Source organism: Podarcis melisellensis (assembly GCF_964234715.1).
Source record: "Podarcis melisellensis genome assembly, chromosome: 15".
NCBI classification, from domain to species: domain Eukaryota; kingdom Metazoa; phylum Chordata; class Lepidosauria; order Squamata; family Lacertidae; genus Podarcis; species Podarcis melisellensis.
This window is the reverse complement of record NC_138532.1, coordinates 27,490,146-27,512,858: the sequence shown is the minus strand read 5'-3', so window position 1 is coordinate 27,512,858 and position 22,713 is coordinate 27,490,146. Positions and strand designations below refer to the sequence as shown.

The 22,713-nt window shown below is 43.3% G+C and overlaps 1 protein-coding gene across 5 annotated transcripts in view; it reads left to right on the top strand.

The window, feature by feature from the left end:
• PRDM10 (PR/SET domain 10) overlaps window positions 1-22,713 on the top strand; it is a 76,817-nt gene that overhangs the window by 10,315 nt on the left and 43,789 nt on the right. The window contains exons 1-5 of one of the 5 annotated variants that reach the window (XM_081889752.1): window positions 9,825-9,914; window positions 11,875-12,057; window positions 13,507-13,671; window positions 16,434-16,493; window positions 22,138-22,284. In XM_081889752.1, coding sequence (XP_081745878.1) covers window positions 11,965-12,057; window positions 13,507-13,671; window positions 16,434-16,493; window positions 22,138-22,284 — 465 coding nt within the window. In that variant the 5' untranslated portion in view covers window positions 9,825-9,914; window positions 11,875-11,964. Of the gene's footprint in view, window positions 1-9,824; window positions 9,915-11,874; window positions 12,058-13,506; window positions 13,672-16,433; window positions 16,494-18,663; window positions 18,752-22,137; window positions 22,285-22,713 lie in introns of those variants that run through there. The other 4 variants (XM_081889750.1, XM_081889749.1, XM_081889751.1 and 1 more) reach the window with 4 other exon arrangements.

The following is a 22,713-nucleotide window of genomic DNA, read 5'->3' as shown; positions in this document are numbered from 1 at the left end:
TCCCAGGGCTAAATCAAGTACAGTAAATCCTTCACTGTGCAGATATTGTGAACAGGCTTTGACATAAAACAGTGGCTTTATGACATTGGGCAGAAGCAGTGGCTTAGCGTGGGTTGTCAGCACCCGGGGCAAGACAAGTAATTTGCGCCCCCTAACCCGTGGATTTGCGCCCCCTAACCCTAACCCCCAGATGTTGCGCCCGGTGCGGCCGGCCCCCCCTGTACCCCCCACGCTACTCCACTGGGCAGAAGACTTGATGATCTGCATTGTAAAGTGTTTTTCCAAACGTATCTGCATGCACCAGATGTACCAACATGATTTTCATATATGGTGATGTGCAGAGGTGCACATTGCTTCCCCTCATGCAGATAGCCCATGCCTTTAATATTCCATATACTTTCTTGTTAATGTTCTTTACTGAGACTCTCTGTGTCCTGGGAATACCCAGTTTAGGGCTACGTGGTTACATGTCTTGTCTTTTCTATGATTAATGCAAAGGAAATTATATTTTCTTAGGGAATTGCCTAGGAAAATATTCCAAAAACATTTCCAGACAAATTGTGAAGCAGGTCTTCATATATTACACCTAGCTACCAAAAGTGGTTTTGCCAAGGGCTACCCACTGTGGGATTGGATCAAGGCCTAGACTAGAGGCAGAAGCCTCCAACTCGTGGCCAACTTGGAAGGCTTGATAAGGGATCAGTGCCCAGATTCTTATGATGGTTATGGAATCTTCATGGCCCTTAATGACTGAGAGCCCCTAATAGCATTCTCTCTGTGAGCAGAACTAGCTAGCACGCTGGAAAATAAATCCTGCGACAATTTGATTGCCCTCTCTAGCCCTGTCCTCCCTTGTTTATTCTTCACCATACCACTGGACTGCCTCATCATCATTGTGTGGATCCCACTGAGACCACCCCAACCACTGCCAATTGCTGAATCTTTGGGGAGTTCTTGGTTGTTGGCCCAGCTTCTGAAAGGTTCCTTCTTTGATACTTGTATGGCATCAGAACAAAGTCACCAACAACCCTATAAAAGTAATTTCCAGGTAGGGAAATTAAGTGGATATATGTATACTGGGGAGTCCATTGGCTGTGGCCCCATGAACATGCCCACTGCATGTACTAGCATGCAATATCATACCATACTGCTGCATACAGAATTCTGAATTATCCCTAAGTTGTAATAGAAGACACAGTTTTCTATTAAGGATAGCGGGATTTTTAATTTATTTTTTTACTTCATCATCCTTATCCCTGTGCAAAGCATTACATCCTTTCAATTACAGATTTATTTATTTTTTTAAAGCAGCATTATCCACTCAAGAATATTTTAACATGAATCAAATAGACTCACCATAGTACTGGTTGTCTAGTTCCCACTGAGATTAGGTTTAGAGATCTAAGCTCACAGTGAAGGTTTCTTTATTTATCACTTGTGAGCTGTGACTCTTTGAAAGAGAAATGGTGTTTCTGTATAATTGCTATTTGGTGTGGCAAAAGGTTCATTTTTCATTCTCCAATTCAGACTCTCATCAGTTCAATATATGTCTGAGCAGATTTATTTTCCAACAAAATTTCACAAAAATAGAAGATTGGTTAAGCCTGCACCTGAATCACTATAAAAGCAGTTTATTGCCTAGTAGGTGCTTTTGAAAAGGAGCTGCCTAATGCATTTATCTGTTCACCAGTATCTGCACTGGAGAGAGAGGTCTTTTCTTTCAGTGGTCCTAGTTTATTTATCACTGAAACAGATAGTACACTTCAGTTTTTGAAGACATAGACAGATCTTTGTTTACTACATCAAAAGAGAACTGTAGGACTTCATTGTCATCCACTGCGATGTAGCAAAGCTTCTGCTGTTCCTTAATTTCAATGTTCTGTAATAGACCAACTTCAAAAGCCAACCTGTCTTGCCATTCACAATGTAAGTTGACACTGAAAGAAGTCATCTTGGAAAGGGAGGGGCAACATCTTTTGCCTCCCAATAGTACCTTTGGGACAGGTATTTTAGGAGAACATGGCAGCCTACCTGGCCATTTGTAGAAGGCGTTCTATACCACTGGAAATGCCAGGAAAAGTGGTTAAACCCAAGGAAGGGAGATATTGCTGCTTTTACCACCCTCACACTACTGTACTACTGTAATAACTTTTTCCTACCGCCCTAATGCAGCTTTCAACCCCCCACGTGTATAATCAATTTTTATTAAAAGTTTTCCACATAAGATACAATAAAAATCACACTAATCTAAAAAAGAAAAATAGAAAAAAGATTAAGAAAGGAAGACAATAAAGAAAGAAAGAGAAAAACGAAATTGCAAAGTCCTGTATCAAAATTAAGTCTTAACGCTTATTCCGCACTCTTTCAGTCCCAGCATCCACATCCCATTTGCTGGGTAGGTATCCAGTGATGATTAAAGCTTTGGATTAGCACGACACAAAACAGATAACTGCTAGTAATTTTATAGTATAAGGCCTAGAACTCTACAGAGATTTTCTGCCAGAGCTAGATTAGGGCTGTGGGTGGCTGTGTCTTACTCTAGGGTCCCAAGCTTACACCTGCAGTTCAATAGGCAGAAGCTGTTCCACAAGGCAAAGACAAACTCCTATTACTCTATCAAACCTGGCCAAATCAAGATGACACACACCTTCTGTTTCTAAAGAAGGGCCCGAGGGCAGAGCACACACAGTCTGAGATGGCTCACGAAGCTAGGTCCAAGCCCCAGATCAGTTCAAGCACTGCCTCACTGGTACTTTCAACTTTGAGATGCTCTTTTGGGAAAGACGAGGAGAAATTTCTATTCACTTTTTGTGTCTTTGGGTGCAACCAGTTTTGGGCAGTATATTATGTTGAGATGTCTGTACCTAGTACTAGAGTTTGTCAAGAAGGGTGATTTTGGATGCTTCTATTGGGTGTAGAATCTTAATGAGGGCCATATCACATATGTCCAATATCTTGCACATGTGTCATTTCCAGAGTAGAAACTGCATCTCACATGTATACTGTGAGATACATGTGTCATTTTGCAGCAGGAAGCCCTGACTGGTGGAGGTCTCCTATGGTGTGAAGCTGTGATGAAACACTTGCACGTGTTGGTTAATCAGGACATATGTTGTTTCCATTATGGAAATTAATGCTCGTGTTGGAATTTAGTTATATGTGAGGTGGCCCAGAGATAGCAGTGTAAACTATGTAGGATCATTGGCAATGAACATGGAGATGCCCGTGTTGTTTCTGGAAACGGGTAGCTGTATCTCCACTGCGCTTGACATCTTGGTCCGTTTTTGCATTGTGATACTGTAATACGGGGGCAGAAAACCTTTTTCAGCCTGAGGGCCACATTTCCTTCTGAGCAACTATCTGAAGGCAGAGTGGTAGTAGTAGTAGGTTCTGTATTCTGCACTTCAATTTTTCAAGTTCGGAATCTTGGTATTATTACACATGCTTCTTCCTTTTAACCGAATTTGAAGAATTTAGTAACATGGTTTTTCCTTAAGCAAGCCCTTGGAGCTGGTAATATGGGATCTGGTTAAAAGTAGAATCACAGCACAGACAGTGTGTGTGAAAATAGAAGATGGGGAAACATCAAGAGAGAAAAGATGACTTTCTCGCATAATTTGGAAGGAGAAGGGAGGATAGATTAAAGAGAGCTTTATAGGGGAGAACATTCTGCCAACATTAAAAAAAAAAAGTGGGTGGGAGGTTAGAGTGTGAGAATAATAATTATTTTAATCCTTGGGTTGGTTTAAGAAAGAAGCATAGTTTGCTCTATATTCTGACACGACAGAGAGCCAGTGATTACATGTTCTCGTATCACAACATCATGTACAGTATTGATGGTCGATGATGATATCTGTTTCAAAGGGGTTTCCCCCTCGTAAGTGCTCCAAAAAAATTCATATATATACTACCTTAGTAGCTATTACCAATATAACCCTGTAAAGCAGACCAGTATTCAGACTTGGGGCTCTCTAAGACGACCTAGTGAGTTAATGACTGAGGTGAGATTTGAAGTGTTCCTGCTCTTAACCCCTACATCCCACCATATTTCATTTAGTGAAGCTTACTCTTGTGTGAGAGATCATTAGGCTTAAAGCCAAGGGCAAGGATATTAAGCCGTAACATAATAATGTGAATACTGTACTGTGCTTGCATATTACATTACACACAATATAGTGCAACGACAAGAGTTTTAGATTTGGATGGGGAAAACACATACAGTGGTACCTCAGGTTAAGTACTTAATTCGTTCCGGAAGTCCGTTCTTAACCTGAAACTGTTCTTAACCTGAAGACCACTTTAGCTAATAGGGTTCCTGCTGCCGCCATGCTGCCAGAGCACGATTTCTGTTCTTATCCTGAAGCAAAGTTCTTAACCTGAAGCACTATTTCTGGGTTAGAGTATGTAACCTGAAGCGTATGTAACCTGAGGTACCGCTGTATTTAGTCCCCGTCCCCCCTTTCCCTTGGCTATGAAGCTCATTCTGTGGGTTTGGGAAAGTCACTACCTACATCGCACTGCGAGGCCAAAAATACTACTCTGAATTCTTTGGAAGAAGGGCTGGATACAAATGTCATTAATCACTGTAAGGGATGTTAGGGAACACTCCCAATATGGCATTGCGTTGAATTTAAAACAAAGATTTTTCTTGACGCAAGGGAACTGTGTGGGCTTCCTCTGGTGAGCTGATGTACTGTTTGCACTGCCTTCTGTCAGCGTTGCATTGCTTTCCCATTCTAGGATGATGACACAATGCATTTATATCCTCCTGCCACTCGCCTGGCTTTCTTTGCAGCTGCTCTTAGTGGCATAGCCTCCTTTCATTCCGGCATAGCTGCTTGCTCTCGTCACACCCACACTGCTACCTTGCCGTAAGATGCTAGCCTGGGGGCTGCTGCAGACATGCAAGGGATTGGCTCATGTCCTTGCATCAGCCTCGCAATGCAGCAGACTGCATTCACTCCCTCCACCCCTCCAACACAGGCTGCCACAGACATGCTGTTGGCATTCCTTGTTTTGCAGTGGTAGCTGTCAAGTGTCTGTATGCTATGTGAAAATAACAAGGGAAAGAAACACAAATGTTTTATACAGGGGCAGTGTGGTGATGGGGAGGGGGAGTTCTTCCACTGTGCCTGCTGTGGGGAGGAAGAGACAAATTCTAATTTTAGAAGCCCAAGGAAATGATTTTTTTTTTTGGCATAATAATAATAATAGTAAGGTGTTTCAGCTTATGAAGAAATAATGTAACTGTTAATTTCTTCTAATAATTGTTGTTTGCGTGGACTTCCCTTCAACTCTATAGCGTCATGCCACAGAATGAAAACAAGGCTGAGATCAATGTCCTTCCTTAACACTATCACTCTGTGAAATAAATTTTGTTTCTGTGTGCTGTCATCTCCCTGGAAACCTACAATGGGTAGGTGGCAGTGGGGGGAAGAGCCACACTCTGGTAGCTACGTATGAGATGAGTAGAACTGGCACACCAGTTATTTAAAAAAGAAAAAAGAACACCAGAATTGTGTGCACAAAAATTATCCATATTCTAGAGCAGGCTTCCTCAACTTTGGCCCTCCAGATGTTTTAGGCCTACAACTCCCATCTTCCCTAGCTAGCAGGACCAGTGGTTAGGGATGATGGGAATTGTAGTCCCAAAACATCTGGAGGGCCACGGTTGAGGAAGCCTGTTCTAGAGGCTGTATCTTGTGCTAAACTTATACAAAGTAGGTCCATTGAAATACAGTGGTACCTCGGGTTAAGTACTTAATTCGTTCTGGAGGTCCATTCTTAACCTGAAACTGTTCTTAACCTGAAGCACCACCTTAGCTAATGGGGCCTCCTGCTGCCGCCGCGCCGCCAGAGTACAATTTCTGTTCTCATCCTGAAGCAAAGTTCTTAACCCGAGGTACTATTTCTGGGTTAGCGAAGTCTGTAACCTGAAGTGTATGTAACCTGAAGCTTATGTAACCTGAGTTACCACTGTAGATGGACACGACTAACTTAGGTTCATTTATTTGGATGAGTCTACTCTGAGTAGAACTTAGTTGGATACAACCCTGGATTTTTCAACTTGAACAGAGTATGCATACAGTATTTAGTTAGTGCTTATAAGTTTACGCCACTTGTCCATTATAAAAATACCGAAGGTGGCTAACAATAGAATTTGCAATTGAAAACAACCAATCCATATAAAGATAATAAGGAATAATATAATAAAACTTGATAAAAATCAGTTATGAACACACACACACAAACACGCTTTTGGCTTGTTTGACATAATTAATTCTGGTTCTGTGCCAGAGCTCCATGCTGTGTCCAGTGCCATGTATTCTGCATGGCCTTTTCTTTGGAAATTATTTCCAGTCTTTTTCAATACATTTCTAAGCTTATTGGCCCAGGGTTGCAGTAGAAGAGCTTGCATTATGAAGATGTTTCTCTCATAGCTTTGCTCAGATGCAGTCAGAGGTGGAGACCCAGGGGCAAGGAGGTGGTTCAGCAGGCAGCTCCGTCTGCACCAGCCTGACAGGTTCTTCAGATGGAAGAGCCAGATCAGACATGGAAGCTTTATAGGATACAAGAGGGCACTCTATTGGCTCTGTGTCTCATCTGATCCTTCTTGGGCTAGTAGTGGTAGTGCCAGCCTCCAGCCATGTGAAGTAGTGCTGCAGCACCAGCAGAGATGAGGTGAGCTGCTTCCTCCATACTACCTGCAAGCTGCCAAAGTGACAGAGGAAATAAAATGCCTGGAACAGGTATGAGAAACCTGGGGACATCTTGTTGCTGGACTCCAACTCCCATTTTCCATGACCATTGGCAGGGTTGGCTGGAGCTGATGGGAGCTGAAGTCCAACAACATCTGGAGGGACACAGGTTCCCCATCCACAGCTGAAACCCTTGAACACATCCTCTGTTTAGGACCCCAGCACCTCAAAGATGCCCCTGAAATAACAGTCCTAACATAATTGCTGCATTGAGCAGAGTTCAGCTCAGATATTGAACAAAGTAGTAGCTGCTGTTATTATTATTGCTTGTTATGCATCCAACATAGGGGCGCGGGTGGCGCTGTGGGTTAAACCACAGAGCCTAGGACTTGCCGATCAGAAGGTCGGCGGTTTGAATCCCCATGACGGGGTGAGCTCCCATTGCTCGGTCCCTGCTCCTGCCAATCTAGCAGTTTGAAAGCACGAAGTGCAAGTAGATAAATAGGTACCGCTCCGGCGGGAAGGTAAGCAGCGTTTCTGTACGCTGCTCTGGTTCACCAGAAGTGGCATAGTCATGCTGGCCACATGACCCGGAAGCTGTAAAAAAGCCGGCTCCCTTGGCCAATAAAGCGGGATGAGCGCTGCAACCCCAGAGTCGGTTACGACTGGACCTAATGGTCAGGGTCCCTTTACCTTTACCTTTATGCATCCAACATAATTTTTTGTCGTTTTCTCCTCTCAATGTTTGGTTGTGCATTTGTCTGTTGGACTGTTTTCTGGATGTATAAATTGAATACTGTAACACTCCAAAGACTCAATTGGGAAGACAACACTTCCTGACTTAGCCTTTGATCTTCTTCCCTACCTTTATAGAATCATAGACTTGTAGAATTGGAAGGGACCATGAGCGCCATCTAGTCCAACCCCCCTGAACTGCAGGAATCTTTTGCCCAATGTGGGGCTTGAACCCATGACCCTGCAATTAAGAGCCTCATGCTCTACTGACTGAGCTATTCTTTTCACACACACACACACACACACACACACACACACACACACACACACACACCTTACTTGGACAAGCCACATGCCTTAGGAACAATTCTATCCTGAGGGATCTTAAAACTATCTCCTTAGTCCTCTTCATTCCCCCTCACACAATTGCAGGGTTGGAAAAGCAGGGTTGCGCCTGATATTTCCGACATTGCACACCTGTCAGGTGTCCATGCGCAGGAAGCGGGATGCATAGAGGGCACCTGCTCTACACAGATGAGCTCTGCAACATGCTGCTGGAGCCTACATACAGAGAACAGGCTTGCAGACGTATCTGTTTATTGCATTTCTATCCCACCGCTTTCTCCAAGGAGCTCAAGGGAGCATACAGGGTTCTTCCCCATCCTCATTTAACCCCTACAACAACCTGTGAGGCAGGTTAGGCTGAGAAGCATTGACTGTCCCAAGGCCAGTGAATTTCATGGCTGAGTAGGGATTTGAACCCTGGTCTCTCAGCTCCTAGCTAGACACTGTAACCATTACATCAGACGGGCTGTAGATGGCTGGGTGAAGCTGGCAGTGGTGTGGGATGGGACCCTATCCTCACCTTCATGCTATTTTTTGCCATGGGGCAGGTGTGGGGGGGGGGGAATGACTGAATTGGGTTCTTGGCATACATCGCTCAGTTGAAATCCCAGCTGCGTTACTGAGGAAGGCAGGAGTCGAAACATTTAACTTGCTAAAGAGTGTTAAATCTATCTCTGTTTCATCATTCACTTATCAATATATGCCCATGGAGACTGTTTCTCAGCTGCTGTATAAAAAAAATTGGTTTGGAAACTCACGAGCATTTCTCATGTAGTCTGTGATACAACACAGGGGGCTTTTGGTCAGAGGATTAAAGTAAACATTCTCAAGGGTATGTGGAGTTCCTTAGGCACACGTAAAGTAGTTCTTTGGATCCTGGCCATAGGAACACTTGCGGATGTTTCCTCCTCGCCATGTAATAATAATGTATTGGCATATTAAGATCGGTTATCCTGGGGTTTGCTTCTGATGCATGTAAACTTGCCAGATGTTCCTTGTTTCAAGGGGGTGTTCCAACTGCAATAAATTACAATGGACGTTTTTTATTTACCACTGCTGCAGCTCTCCTGAACTTCATAGCACAGAGTGCCCTATTTTTGCAGTGTCTCTTTATTGTCATGGTGTGGTGGTAGGGGCTAGAGAGAGATTTGGCAGGCTGGGATCTTGCGCTAAGCCTGAGAGGGAGGCGCTGTTTGGCATCGAGAGCGTTATACGCAGTCCGATAAATGTAGAGAAGGCAGTGTCATGTTGCGTTCAGATGCTGAGACCGTGTTGATTTTTCTACTGTTCCACTGAGGGACATTATTGTTCGCCTTTCCTGTATTATTGATTTGAGTCTTCTGTAAATAGTCACGCGGGGGGGGGGGGAATGTATCGACTCAGAGCCTGCAAGAGTTCTAAAATGCTAGCAAGCAAGATGAATGGAAGGGGTGGTATTCCCCCCCCCCCCATGCTTCATTTACAAGCCAAATGCCATTATATGGGCATAAATTATGTCTAAAAATGATTTGCATTTAAAATTGAAATGGGTGGAGCAGTCACCCAGGAGCCTTTGCTTTCTTTCTTGTGCATTGGCAAGGGTTGCTAACTATTAGATCAGCTCAGCCAGCCAGTCAGTATAAAATAAAGTTAATTGGACTTGCCGAAAATCAAATGGCCTCAGCCTTGCACTAATTCCTAAGTCTGTGATTTAATAATGACACTGGAGACGAAGGACTGGAAAGGTGCTGAATGACTGTCTAAACCAATCAGCAGAGCTGTAAATTACACTTCTGAGATTCCCAGTGGCAGATTTGAGACGTGCGGTTGAAATCACAAGGGGTGGATAAAGCCGTACATGGAAGCAATTTGTCAAGATTCCCGAGCTTACGTAAATTGGAATTTAAGCTTCATTTTTAATTCTCTCTCTTTCTCAGCATTTCAGCTGCCAAGAGGGACTGCACAATTGGGATCAGGAGGAAGAGCAGCCCCTGAGCGGAGGGGCTGGTTAAACACTGGACTAGAAAAATAAAAACAAGTCAATTAGGGACTGAAGGTTTTTTTAAACAACAACAACAAACAACAGGCCAGTTTCAATGTAACATTTCATGCTTACATGATGACTCTTCAACATCATCTAATGAGCACATACGAGAGGTAGTTATTTTGGGCCAGTAATCTGCATAACTTCCAAATGTCATTCATGAATGTGAAATGTTGCATCGAATGAGCTCATTTGAAACAGGATAACACTAGTTATAATCAGATAATTTGCTCAGTGAAATAGCACCGTGTGAACAAGTCCACTGGTTGTTTCCTCCCTGCAAATAAGCTGCAAACTTTGTTGCTATGGAGCACCCCCTCCTGGACAGCATGAAAGCAAGTACAGTACTGCGTCTTGACTTTCCATGCAAATCTGGCTTTCTGCTGGAGATTCGCTTTGATTTGGGGAATGCAAATTGGTAGGAACAACTTGTTTGCAAACTCTGTTGCCTCCCTGTTAGGGGAGTGCAGCATCGATCAGGGCAAATAATTGAATCGGGTGTCTGTCTCTGCCAGGCCTAACATCACTGTTCAATACAACAGTTTGTGCTCCTCTTAAATGTATGCTGCATTCTAAATGCTTCAGGATTGAATAACGGAGTATACCGTACCTTTGCAAGTGACACCAGGGATGTATTTTTGTTTCTGTTCTTGGGACTAGCCAGTGTTGGATGCTTGCTGTCAATTGCCAATCATCATAACTGGCCACAGGAAAACAGCACTGTGGCTTTCACATACCAGAAGCTGGTTGATATTTCCAGACCCTTCAAGTGTTTCCAGGGACACCCCTGATTTAGACAAGCTGTCCCGGTTTCTGATTTGATCCTTGAATGTCCCCTTTTCCTTCGGATGCCCCTATTTTCATTGGAGAAAGGTTGGAGGGTATGTAGTTATCCGACCCCTGAGCCGTCTGAAGGCAATCCTGTACAGTATAGGGAAGGTTTTTAAATGTTTCATTATGGTTTTATATATGCTGGAAGCCGCCCAGAGTGGTTGGGGCAATCCAGTAAGATGTGGGGGTGTACAAATAGTAAAATTATCATTATGGGATGGGAGGTCCCTATTTCCATCAGAGAAATGTTGGAGGGTATGTATTTCTAAGAACACAAAAACGTGAACATTAGAACATGTTCAGCTTGGGTTTGCGTGACACCATATTCGAGATCTAGGACAGGGATGGGCAGACTTCAGGCATGAAGGATCTGCTTTAGTTTTCTCTCATTCATTACACTCACACTCACACTCGGAGTCCTTCACCTAATGCCAGGTGCAAAATACATACACTACACTGAAAATTAAAGAATCCTAAACCCAGGCTTTTGTTCCGAGTACCAGAACTGAATGGAGCTCACAGTCATTACATGCAAAACCCCACTCCCAAGTTACCCCAGGATTTCTTCCTTTCAGCAATATTTGGTGGTGTCAAGTTATTTTGTTGCTGCTATTATTGAGTGTTTGAAAGTCAAAACCCTTGCTGATCAAATCACCCAGAGATGTACTATAGATCTATCCTGATTCCTGCCCACTGCTGATATAGGAAACTGACACTGGTATGAGCATCTCTTGGGAAAGGTGCCAAAGCTCTGATTATATTTACATAAATAAGGATTTGTATTGTTATGGTAGAAGCAAGATGCCCATCACTGTGCCCGCCAAAGGCTGTGTGTGTGGAAAAGTGCTTGTATATTTCAGAAATTCTCAGGGTGACCTGCTCAGCTGCTCATGGTGACTGATGACTGATTGCAGCATCTAGTTTTGCTCTTGCTCTCTCTCTCTCTCTCTCTCTCTCTCTCTCTCTCTCTCTCTCTCTCTCTCTCTCTCTCTCTCTCTCTCTCTGCTGTGACCCAGATTGCATGTTCATTTTCTCCCATAGAAATAAATGGGAACCATGGACAACTGAGCTGTTCCCTTTCTGTATAGCTCCACTCTAGAGCCAAATGAAGCCTAGGGGGCTGGATTTTTTACTTGTATAGTGGGTAGTGAAGTTTCATGGTTCCCTTTGTATTACTGTAAAGTATGCAGTTCTTTGATATATATATATATATATATTCTCTTCCCCTCTCTTTCTGTATAGCTATGGTACAGAAGGTTACCTTGTCTCGAGACAAAACAGCCAGATGAATCTTTTCAGCCAAGCTCAGTTTCGATAATTAGTTATCACGCTATGGAGCCCGACAGCAGGGACGACATCGACTTGAAAGAGGAAACCGCACAGGTGTGGTCTGAATCAGCTGAGCAGGAACAGAATACTGCTCAGGTGACTAGTGCTTATTTCATTTTCTAACTGCCGATGTTCATGTAGTCTGTGTATATGAATAGGGCATCCTTGCAGTAGCTCAGCCTGCTTCTTAAAGGGACTTGTGTGTGTAGATTGTTATTGGATATATGTGAAGCTGTCTTCAGGGTTTGATTTTTGCATGATACAGAAATTTCCCTAGCTATAGATTTTGTTCTAAGGTTTCAGATACACCAAATAAAATATGTTGGTTTTTTTTTAAATGTTTTTTTAAGTGGCTGTAACACAAGAAAGAAAAGAGACATTATCGTATGTGTTCCAGCTTATTAGAAATATCACCTTTCCCATAAATCTTATCAGTCTACGTTACTTTTAAAAAGTTATGTTGTATTTCTTATACATATATAGTGTAATACTATACATACTTAGATAAGAGAGGAAATGGAGGGTTTTAGGATAGCACATTCTGTCATTTATAACTTAATAGCTGTACTTCACAAAATAGTTGTTGAGGACAGTTTTGTATTGGGCCATTGAAGATTAACAATTAGGCTCAAATTTCATTTGGTCCAGGTATCCTTAGGGTTGTCCCCTTTTCCCTTGATACAGGATTTGTGCTTTTAACAGCTGCATAACAGGTAGAAATCCAACAGGCCTAGTTTCTTTCCCTTCACCTACATGCCTGTGAGTATTATATGTATTGGATTTTTATGTACTATGAAGCTGATAGAAGTGCACAGCCTTTTAGGAAACAAGACAGCTGTAATTGACCTCAATGGTACTAAACTGATTTCGTTCAAAATATCCCAGTTGAACTGGGTCTTGGATTGAACTGTTAGTGATTTCAGTGCCCAATTTACAACAAAAGTGGCATTTTTTTTATGTTAGGCTTTCTTATTCACCTAGTTTTGGTTTTTCCTGAGCTGATTCTGTATGAGTTGCCAATGTAGTCTGGAATATTACTAGGGATACACAGGCAACTCCCCATTTTGGTGCATGCAGTTGACACGGAACCACGCAAGCATGCATTGTGCTGAACCAAGAAGTGAATATAAAAGTGCAAAAACGGCACTAGAAGAGCCCAGAAGGGGCAAAAAAGGCGTGCAAAAGGCCTAGCAAAACCAGGAGACCTTGCACTGACTGTTGAGGCCTGTGGAGAGTGTGCTGTTTGAACAGGGAGGTTTGGAAGGAGTGATTGTGGAGTTTGACCAGTCTGGTAAGTGCTACTGGTTTTTAAGGTTTTTTTTCAGGGGTTTTCAGAGGTTTAGTGTGTGTTTGCAGGCTTTTTCAGTGGTGTTTCAGATACACATGATTTCACTGACACACACAGTACCTTGAAATGTAAACCCCACGTGAACTGGGAGTAGCCTGTACGTATGTAAGTGTTACCATACATTCTTACGCACAGCTTTGTGTCTGGACAGTTCCTGACATTTCTTCTCTGCCCCTGTTCACCTTCCCTTTCTCCAGGTCCACTTTGTCCCTGAAGGTGGAACTGTGGCTCAGATTGTGTACAGCGATGATCAGGACCGTCCTTCGCAGCAGGTGGTCTACACTGCCGACGGCACATCTTACACCTCTGTGGACACCTCGGAGCATACACTGGTGTACATCCACCCCGTGGAAGCCACTCAGGCATGTGACATCTCACATCCCCTGTCTCTTGTCTACTCGTGGCTGCAAAGAGCAATAATTTCATTCAGAACTTGGGCCAGCTGCCTGCAAAGCTGTGTGAATGCCTAATAGTCCTCAGCTGTGCATAATCATCTAGCCATTGGCGAAGGGGGAGTTTGGACTTTTCATGCTAAATGGGAGTGCAGATGTTGTAATCAAAAAATGCTGGGAGGCTATTGAGTATGAAGCCCTGTCCATTTCGCTTCTCTGAAACTGGAATAATTTAGCCTTTTTTTCCCCTTCAAAAGATGACATGAGTAATCAGCGCAACAATATCAGCCATCACAGTGTTCTGTAAAACAAGGGGGTTGCTAATCCATTCTTTTCAGATTCCTTATTTGCATAGCCAAGTTTAGGTAACTACTAATAATTTGGGCATTGGAACTTGTATTTTTCTAACAATTGTACTAGCCCGTAGACTTGAACTGGACAAATCTATTGATAGGTTTTCCAACTTGATGCCTTTAGGAAATATTTGAAACAATGATTTGTTTGCATGCTGTATGCATTACTTGTGCATTGCGGAGGACCTTGGACCCTGTTCTAGGGTGTGAATTTATGGGGGGGGGGAACACAGGGAGCTAGCTGCCTTGACACAAGTCAGACCACTGGTTAGCTAATTCAGTACTGCCTACACTGACTGGCAGCAGCTCTGCAGGGTTTCAGATGGCGGTCTTGCCTAGAGATGCCACCAATCGAACCTTGGACCTTTTGCATGCAAGGCATTGCAGTGCTGCTGAGCAACAGCCCTTTGCATCTTTACTGATCAGACTTGTTTGGATTCTCCAGTGAGCGAGAAACCACAAACAACTTGGTACACTTTGGAATTTGTGTTAGTACTTTCTAGATGGAAATGCAACATCACACTCAACACTTCTGTGTTTGCACATTGCTGAAGAAGATCAGTAGTGGTTCGAAAGCTGTCTTTCAGGAGAGCGTATCTATTGTTACTGATCTTCTCATTGGGAGACCTCTAAAAAGCTGTTAACGAACCCTAGGAACATGGTTTGAGAACTGCTGTTCTAATTTAGACAAACCATATAGCTGTTGGTAACAGTAGCCTACTAAATTCCCAAATCCCAGTCCACCCTCTATTTCCTTACGCTGCCGTTCCTATTTTTCTCTCCCCCCTTCCCCAATCTTAATTGCACTCCATTTGGGTGCTTTACTGTTCCTGTTTTAATCAGGTCCTTCTACTTCTTTCCCCCTTGGCTTAAATTGTCAAGCAGGATTTTGCTTTTAAGCTTTAATGTGAGCGCTCTTGAGTCTTGACGTAGAGAGAGAGAGAGAAAGCACGTGCAAACAACCTGCTACAATTTGGAATTTGTGTTAAGTGCTTTCGAGATGGAAGCTGCTCTGTCAATGTAACACCACCACTATTGGGATTTTAGCTCCGGTCGTCCGAGCTGATAAGGCTCATCTTCCTCCGAGCCCTCCCAGCAGAGCATTAAAACAACAAAGTCCACAACAGAAGGATGAGATAGTATGGGCTACATTGCCATACTTCATTACTAAGCTATACAGAGAGCAAAGAAATATGCATCTCCTATCTGTGAGAAGCAGAGAGCAACTGAACAAAGAAAGCAAAGGAACAAAGGAAACAGGAAACCAGTAACGTCACATCCCGTCTCCCTTTCCCATGAGAATCCAACAGTATCTGGACTCTGTGGAATGTAAACAGAGTCCTGTGACTGCAAGCAGCTGCACAGTGAGGAAACAGAAACTAACATCCTCCTCCTTTTTGTGAACACCACTGGGCAGCATGTTAGTACAATCTCAGTACAAACCCAACTTCTGTATATAGGTACAGTGTTGATCCCTTGGAACAACCTTGGACAATAAATCAGCAGGAATTTCATTACCTGGCATGTAGGACACCGTTACGAGTCCTTTCTGTTTTTTTTATAAAAGTTTTTATTAATTTTTCCAACACATAATAAAAGACAAACACATTACAAAACAAAGACATACACCACATTAAACATATACTGACTTCCCCATACCTCCCTTTCGCTGCATCCTTGTTCCAAAGTTCTATAGCAACCCTTTAATCAGTTTATCTATTAGTTCCCTTTCATTAAATTTCTTTAAACTTAATATTTACAGCTGTATTTCTCTACTTCTTACCCCTTGACATCTCAACACTCCTCAATTTTACAACAGTTTTTAAGATATAATTTAAACTTCTTCCAGTCCTCTTCCACTGTCTCTTTCCCCTGATCTCGGATTCTGCCGGTCATCTCTGCTAGTCCCATGAAGTCTGTCACCTTCGTCTGCCATTCTTCCAGAGTAGGTAGTTCTTGCATCTTCCAATACTTTGCCAGAATAATTCTTGCTGCTGTGGTAGCATACATAAAAAAGGTTCTGTCCTTCTTTGGCACCAATTGGCCAACCATGCCCAGGAGAAAAGCCTCAGGTTTCTTCGTTACGAGTCCTTTCTGAACACATTCCCTAGCGTGTTGCAGCTTCAATTGCAAGTGCTTCGTGCTTTGCTTACAACCTTCAGAAGTCCACCTCACACTTTATTGGTGGACTGTTGGCACTAAGAGTGCATTTCATAAATACACTGTAGTGGCCAAGGTAACTGGCCTTCTGGAAATTGAATGAAATCAGCCATTTGTCCAATGCTACCTTCCTTTCAGCAAGTTTGTTCTGTCACTGTGAGCTTTGTATAACCAAGCGTTACCGAGACCCTCTTAATCATTCTTTATTATTTTGTTCAGACTTTGTTTACAGACCCGTCCCAAGTGGCGTACGTCCAGCAGGATGCAGCGACACAGCAGGTAAGGTTCAGGCTTTTCGGTTGAGCTTTACATGTGTCTGTTGATGGGCTATGCATTTATTTTGTCCTGTTCTTGTCTCTGCAAAACCTGTTCAACGAGAGATTATAGTGGGATTGGCGTGATTGTACATTCACCTTTCTGAAGGGACTCATTTGTTTCCTGCCATAGTCATGCAGTTCTAGCATGGTGGCAATCACAGAGAAACCTAAATTTTCAGTTTAGAAAAATGGTAAGTGAGTGGATAGCTCAGGTGGTTAGAGCATGGTGCTGATAATGCCAAGGTTGCAGGTTTGGTCCCCTTCTGGGACAACTGCATATTCCTGCACTGCAGGGGGGGTGGACTTAGATGATCCTCAGGGTCCCTTCCAACTCTGCAGTTCTATGATAGCTCTGTATAGAAGGTGTGGAGAAAGCTAGAGGAGCTGAATGTTGGAAGATTCAGAACAGAAAAAATAAAAGTACAGTGGTACCTTGGGTTACGAACATAATTTGTTCTGGTGGTCCGTTCTTAACCCAAAACCGTTCTTAACCTGAGGTGCGCTTTCGCTAATGGGGCCTCCTGCTGCCGCCGTGCTGCCAGCGCGCAATTTCCGTTCTCATCCTGGGGCAAAGTTAGCAACCCGAGGAACTACTTCTGGGTTAGCAGAGCGATTGTAAACTGAAGCATTTGCAATCCGAGGTACCACTATACTTCTTCACATAGGGCACAGCTAAACTACGAATTTCACTCCCTCCCGCAAGATTAGAGATGATCACCAACTTGGATGGCTTTAAAAGGTTGGACCAATTCATAGAGGATAAGGCTATCAATGGCTGTCATATGCCTCTGAATACCAGTTACTGGCAACCCTAAGTGGGAAGAGTTGCTGCCCCACTCAGGTCCTGCTCAGGGACTTCCCACAGGCATTGGGTTGGCTACTGTGATAATAGAATGCTGGGTTAATAGGTGGGCCTTTGGCTTAATCCAGCAGGTGTCTTCTTAAATTGTTAAGGTGCTCTTGAGCCAGCTAACATGACAAAAGGCCACCTAGTGTCTAAAATAGGGGTAGTCATCCTTTTTATGCCTACCGCCCACTAATGCATCTTTCTGGATGGTAAAATTTCCTTACCACCCACCAGTGCTCGATGGAAGGAGGATTCAGCTCGTGCCCTAGAACCCCCTACCGCCCACCTAGAATCCTCAAACGCCCACTAGTGGGTGGTAGGGACCAGGTTTGACAACCCCTGGTCTAAAGGATGTCCTGTAAGGTCAGTTTTAAGAATGTTAAGAGGACTGCTTAACTAAGATTTCCTGTTCTGAAAACATTCTACTGTATCTTTCATTTAAGTTATCAAAAAACAAACAAACCCCCAACCTGTTTTATTGTTTTGTTTGTACACCCACATAATTGGGAGATAACAGCATTTCCTCTTTTCTACAGGCAGAAGCTTTTTCGAGTTTTTATTTGGGATATAACTGTAAAAGCTAAAAATTCCAATTACTTGCTGCTGTGTCTGATGTATATAGTCCTAGTTTTGTGCTTGATGTGCTCACTAGTGTGAAATTGACTAGGAGTAGCATGAAATTGAGGACTGGGGATGTGAAGATTCGAGGATGCAAAAGGGAGGGGGAGACCCTGTATTTGAAAAGGACTAGCTTCTCATTTAATCTGTCATGGCACAGGAAACGGGATGGTTAAGGTCCAAGGCTTGAGATCCTTTCAGTCCTAAACAGGTGTACAACACCGGTTTGTGGAGGTAGTATTGAAATGATTTGATAGCTGTGTTAGCGACTTATAAAGTGAGACGATACATTTCAGTTAATATTCTAGAAACCTCTGGTACTATAGGTGTGAACCCACCACTGATTAGAAGACACTAGGGTGTTTTTTTGGATGGGATTTCCCCAAATAAATGGTTTGGTGCTTTAATGCTTGGCTTCATGCTACCCTCACCAAGCAAAAAGCAGCCGGATTCTGGTGGCTCTGAATTTTCCAGCCTCCCTCCTGACAGTTAAGGGAGGGTTTTTAGCTTATATGTATTCATACTGAGAGAGAAAGAGAGGTAGCTACCTGGTGGGCTTTTGTGGTTCTTTCTCATCTCTCTCATCTAATCTCCCCTGCTCCCCAACCAGCTGGGGTGATTAGCTGAATGAGATAACTAGAATGTCTCTTTCCTTTTTAGTATGACTTCAAGTGAGGTGCCTTCAGCTTTCCTTGACTGCCAGCTGTTGGGAGGAAGCCTTCAGAGCTCTCTATAGCCTGGCAGTTTTCTATTTGGTGAGTGTAATGTGTAGCCAGGCTGTTGGTCCAGAGACAAAAATATGAGAAACACAGGCATTTTTTATTTTTAATGGAATATTGTATCTCTACCTCATATCCAGTAAAGCCCAGAGCTCACTTGTGGGCAGTGAACTAGACCTTTGGTAAATTGAATGGACCCAGTCTCTGTTTCAGATCAGGTTCATTGTCATGGGCCCTGCAGGGAGTGGCCTGGCCAAGTCAGGGTGGAGGAAGGGAGTGGTTAGCCAATGATTCTGGGGAGAGATCTAGTGGGCTGGGAAGGTCCTTGCCTGGGTTAGGAGGGTCCAGGATTAGGATCCCAGAGAGGGTTTGTGTGTGTGTGTTCATTCCTGTCATCCTGTCCCATCTCCCTGCTAGTCCCAGGTGGCTCTTTTGATTTCCAAAGTAGTTTCTAGCAAAAGCTTCAAGTATACCCTAAAAAGCATCTTACGTTCTACTGGTGCTGTGTGGCTTCTGCCAGAGCCCATCAGCAAGCAGATCTCAAGTACTGTACAGGATTGCATCCTAAGAAACATATAATGCAAGGTTAGCTATAAAAACAATAGGAAAATCCCAGCAGTGATGAAGAGAGGATGTACGTTAGCAAACTGTTTAGGAGCATAGTAAAACAAACAAACAAAAAAATACAGGTTTATTTTGGAAAAAGAACAACAAAGAAAAACACGCTTAACAGATGCGTGTTCATTGAGCAGAAATAAGAAAGACAAATTCAGAGAATTGCAGCATGACAGGGTTTATTAAGGCAAGGGTCATGAAGAATCATTTTGAATTTGAGTCCTTTTTGCTTCAAACACTAAAAAGGCAAATGGAAGCGGTGGAAGGCCTGAACAATAAGCTGAAAACTATGAATGATGTTTTAAAGGAAGAAAAGATGGTGGGAAGGAATACATGTGAATTACTGGCAACATACACCTGCTGTATCAATGTTTGATAAAGCTTGCATTTCTTAAAAATGTTAAAGTAAGTTTTGAATGGTTTTTTTGGTTAAAAAATAGAAGAATTAATTTATGGAAAAAGAGAAAGGGGGCAAGTAATAAACACCTGGCCTGGACATGGAAAGGATTGACAGATCGATAGCTCTGTCTTCTGTTAACCAGAAGGTTGGTGGTTTGAGCTCATGCAGGGATAGCTGTGAGCAGGAGTCCTAAATTACAGGGGGTTGGACTAGATGACCCTTGAGAGTGGCTGGGGAAACCCAGCCAGATGGGTGGGCTATAAATAAATTATTATTATTATTATTATTATTATTATTATTATTATTCCTTCCAACTCTATGCTTCTATGAAGATTTTTTTAAAAAATTTTTTTGCATAGAATGTTCACTATAAACAAGAATAAAAAACAATATTCAGGATCAAAAGAATGTTGCATTTAATTTGTAGTAAATACTGATGGGGGCGGATTCAACACAAGCGGTAGGGACAGAATATACAAACAGGCCCATTTTTCCACATTTTTCCTAAACCTATTATTATTAGTATCATCATTGTATATGGTGCTTTACAGAGCAGTATAACCAAAAGGACTTGGAAAAATACAATAACTCTGAATTTCACTGTGGAAAGCAAGATGCATAATGAGTGGGCCAAAGGAATGAACATCTCTCAAACCTTTCAAAGTCGAGACACAGGAGTCCACAGACGACAGAGTCCAATGCCATATATTTGACATTAACCAGCATGAAGTGAAGGCTGCAACATGCGACATTCCTGTTCTGTGGTAAAAACAGGATGGCATCCAAGTCTTTCCCTCAGTCCCTTTTCTTTAGGCCAGAAGAAACAAATTGCACCCTGCCTCTTTCTGTACATGTGTGTTATTTCAGCAGGCTTGCAGTGGTCAAGAGTAGCAACAGCCTAAACACATGCATCCCCTCGTATGCGATGCAGGTCATGTATATTTAACAATGGTGCATGCATGCCTTACGCAGACTGATAATAGGAAAAGCATGCAAGTGTCACGAGTGCGTTATCGCTGTATCCTCAGTCCTCTTGCTAAAGGCCCGGCGCAGCCTAGACAGCAGCACTCTTGGCAAACCAAATGTTCCCATGGAGAGATTTCCAGTTTGTTTGCGAGTGGTTATCATTTTATTAGAGCAGCTGCTAGGCCTGCAGGTGTTGCATGTCCCCTCTTCCTGTGAGAATTCCCTGAACTACTCTAGCTGCTAAAACAATAATCGAGGTCCCTGTTGTTTTTTTGGAAAGACCTATTGAAATCTTAGCGCTTCAAAGGCTCTTGTGTATTCGTCTCTTAATTTCTCCCAACATTTGTAACCAGGATGAAACAAGAGTTCACTAAGGGTGTTTTTGCTTGTAAGCTGTTTTGATACCCTGCAGTGGCAGGTTTTGTGCTGACTCCTCCCTGCCAGCATGCCTGGAAGTGTGCTAATGATGCCTTGTGGGTGTGTGCCTGGCAACAGGGAAAAATCACTCTGTTCCAGTCAGCCCCTTTCTACTTTGCCCCCCCCCCCATTTGTGGTCACTTTATTCCATAAAGCCTTTTGCAGCCATGATTTCCAGCTATGCTGGAGATAAAGCTGAAAAGGCTAAGGGAGAACAGCTATTCGACGCTTTAAGGGTTGGCGTGTTGGAAAGTTTAAATATATATCTTGCAATAACAATTTTCCAGTCCTGGTACCATCTTCTGGAATGGGGTTCAACAGCAGCACAAGGTTTCTTCTACTTGAAACCAGGCTCTTTGAGGGTTAGGTTATAAACCCAGAGGGAAAGGAGGATTTGTGGAATATGAGATTTGGCAACATGCCATTGTGCACGCCTCGGGCAACTCCCTCGCCCTTCTCAAACTGGCATCTCCTACAAAGCATGCCACCCTGGGCTGCTTTGGGAAGAAACGCAGGGTACACATTTAATAAATTAAATAACTATAACTTGTTTCTGACCTGTACTGGATCATTTGTAAAGGCCCACATTAACTTGGGGAAGGGCTGTAGCTCAGTGGTAGAGCATCTGCTCTGCGTGCAGAAGGTCACAGGTTCAATCCTTGGCATCTCCAGGTAGTGATGGAGAGCCACTGTCAGTGCCAACAGTGCTGAGCTAGATGGACCAGAGGACTGACTCAGGATAAGGCCACTTCCTCTAGTTCCTAACTTACAGCAGTTACACTGGGCAGCTCCACTGTATTTTTATAGCAGAAAGGAAACTCGCATAGGGATGGGGGAGGGATGTTATATTTGCATTGTCTCTCAAAGTTTTAAATAATTACTGACACCTACCTCTACCCATTCAGACACCTTTCGGATACTGTATTTTGCAACCTAAAAGACCTGGCTTGCAGGACTTGCTGTAGCCAGACAAATCTGAATGATGGAGATGCCACAGGACTAAAACGAGTGCCTGTGATTTTAGGTAACTGTGCTCTTGCCTGCTACTCCTCCTCCTCCTCCTGATGCTGCTGCTGCTGCTGCTCAGAGCATGAATCCCACCCACCTCTCTGTGCTTGGCAGCGTTGCCGACCCCTCAGTGGCTCTGGAGCAGGACCCTCAAGCAGACAGAGTAAGTTGCCAGGTGCCCCATTGCTTTTACATTTGAACTTTCCATTTCATGCCCCCATTAAAAGAAACCAAGACCCAACAAACCAATAAAAATTTGAGGGTCGGCTTTTGTTGCGTTCATTCAGAAGCCACCTGGAGCCAGGTGTAAAATAGCAGGGGGAAGAGGGTTAGCCCAGAGGTAAAATAATGGCTCCAAAGACAGCACCAGTTACGCACTGCATCACATCAGCAGTGAACCATATATTAGGATAACCCACATCACCCTACCGGAGTGTTACTATCTGCCTCAATGGCTCTGCTCTCTCACCTACAACTGGTAGAGATTAGATTAGCAGGGATTAGAACGTGGCTTCCTCTGTGGTGGCTCCAGCTTTGCAAAATCCCTTTCCCAGTGCCCTGCCAGTCCCCTTTTTATCACCTTTTAGATGTG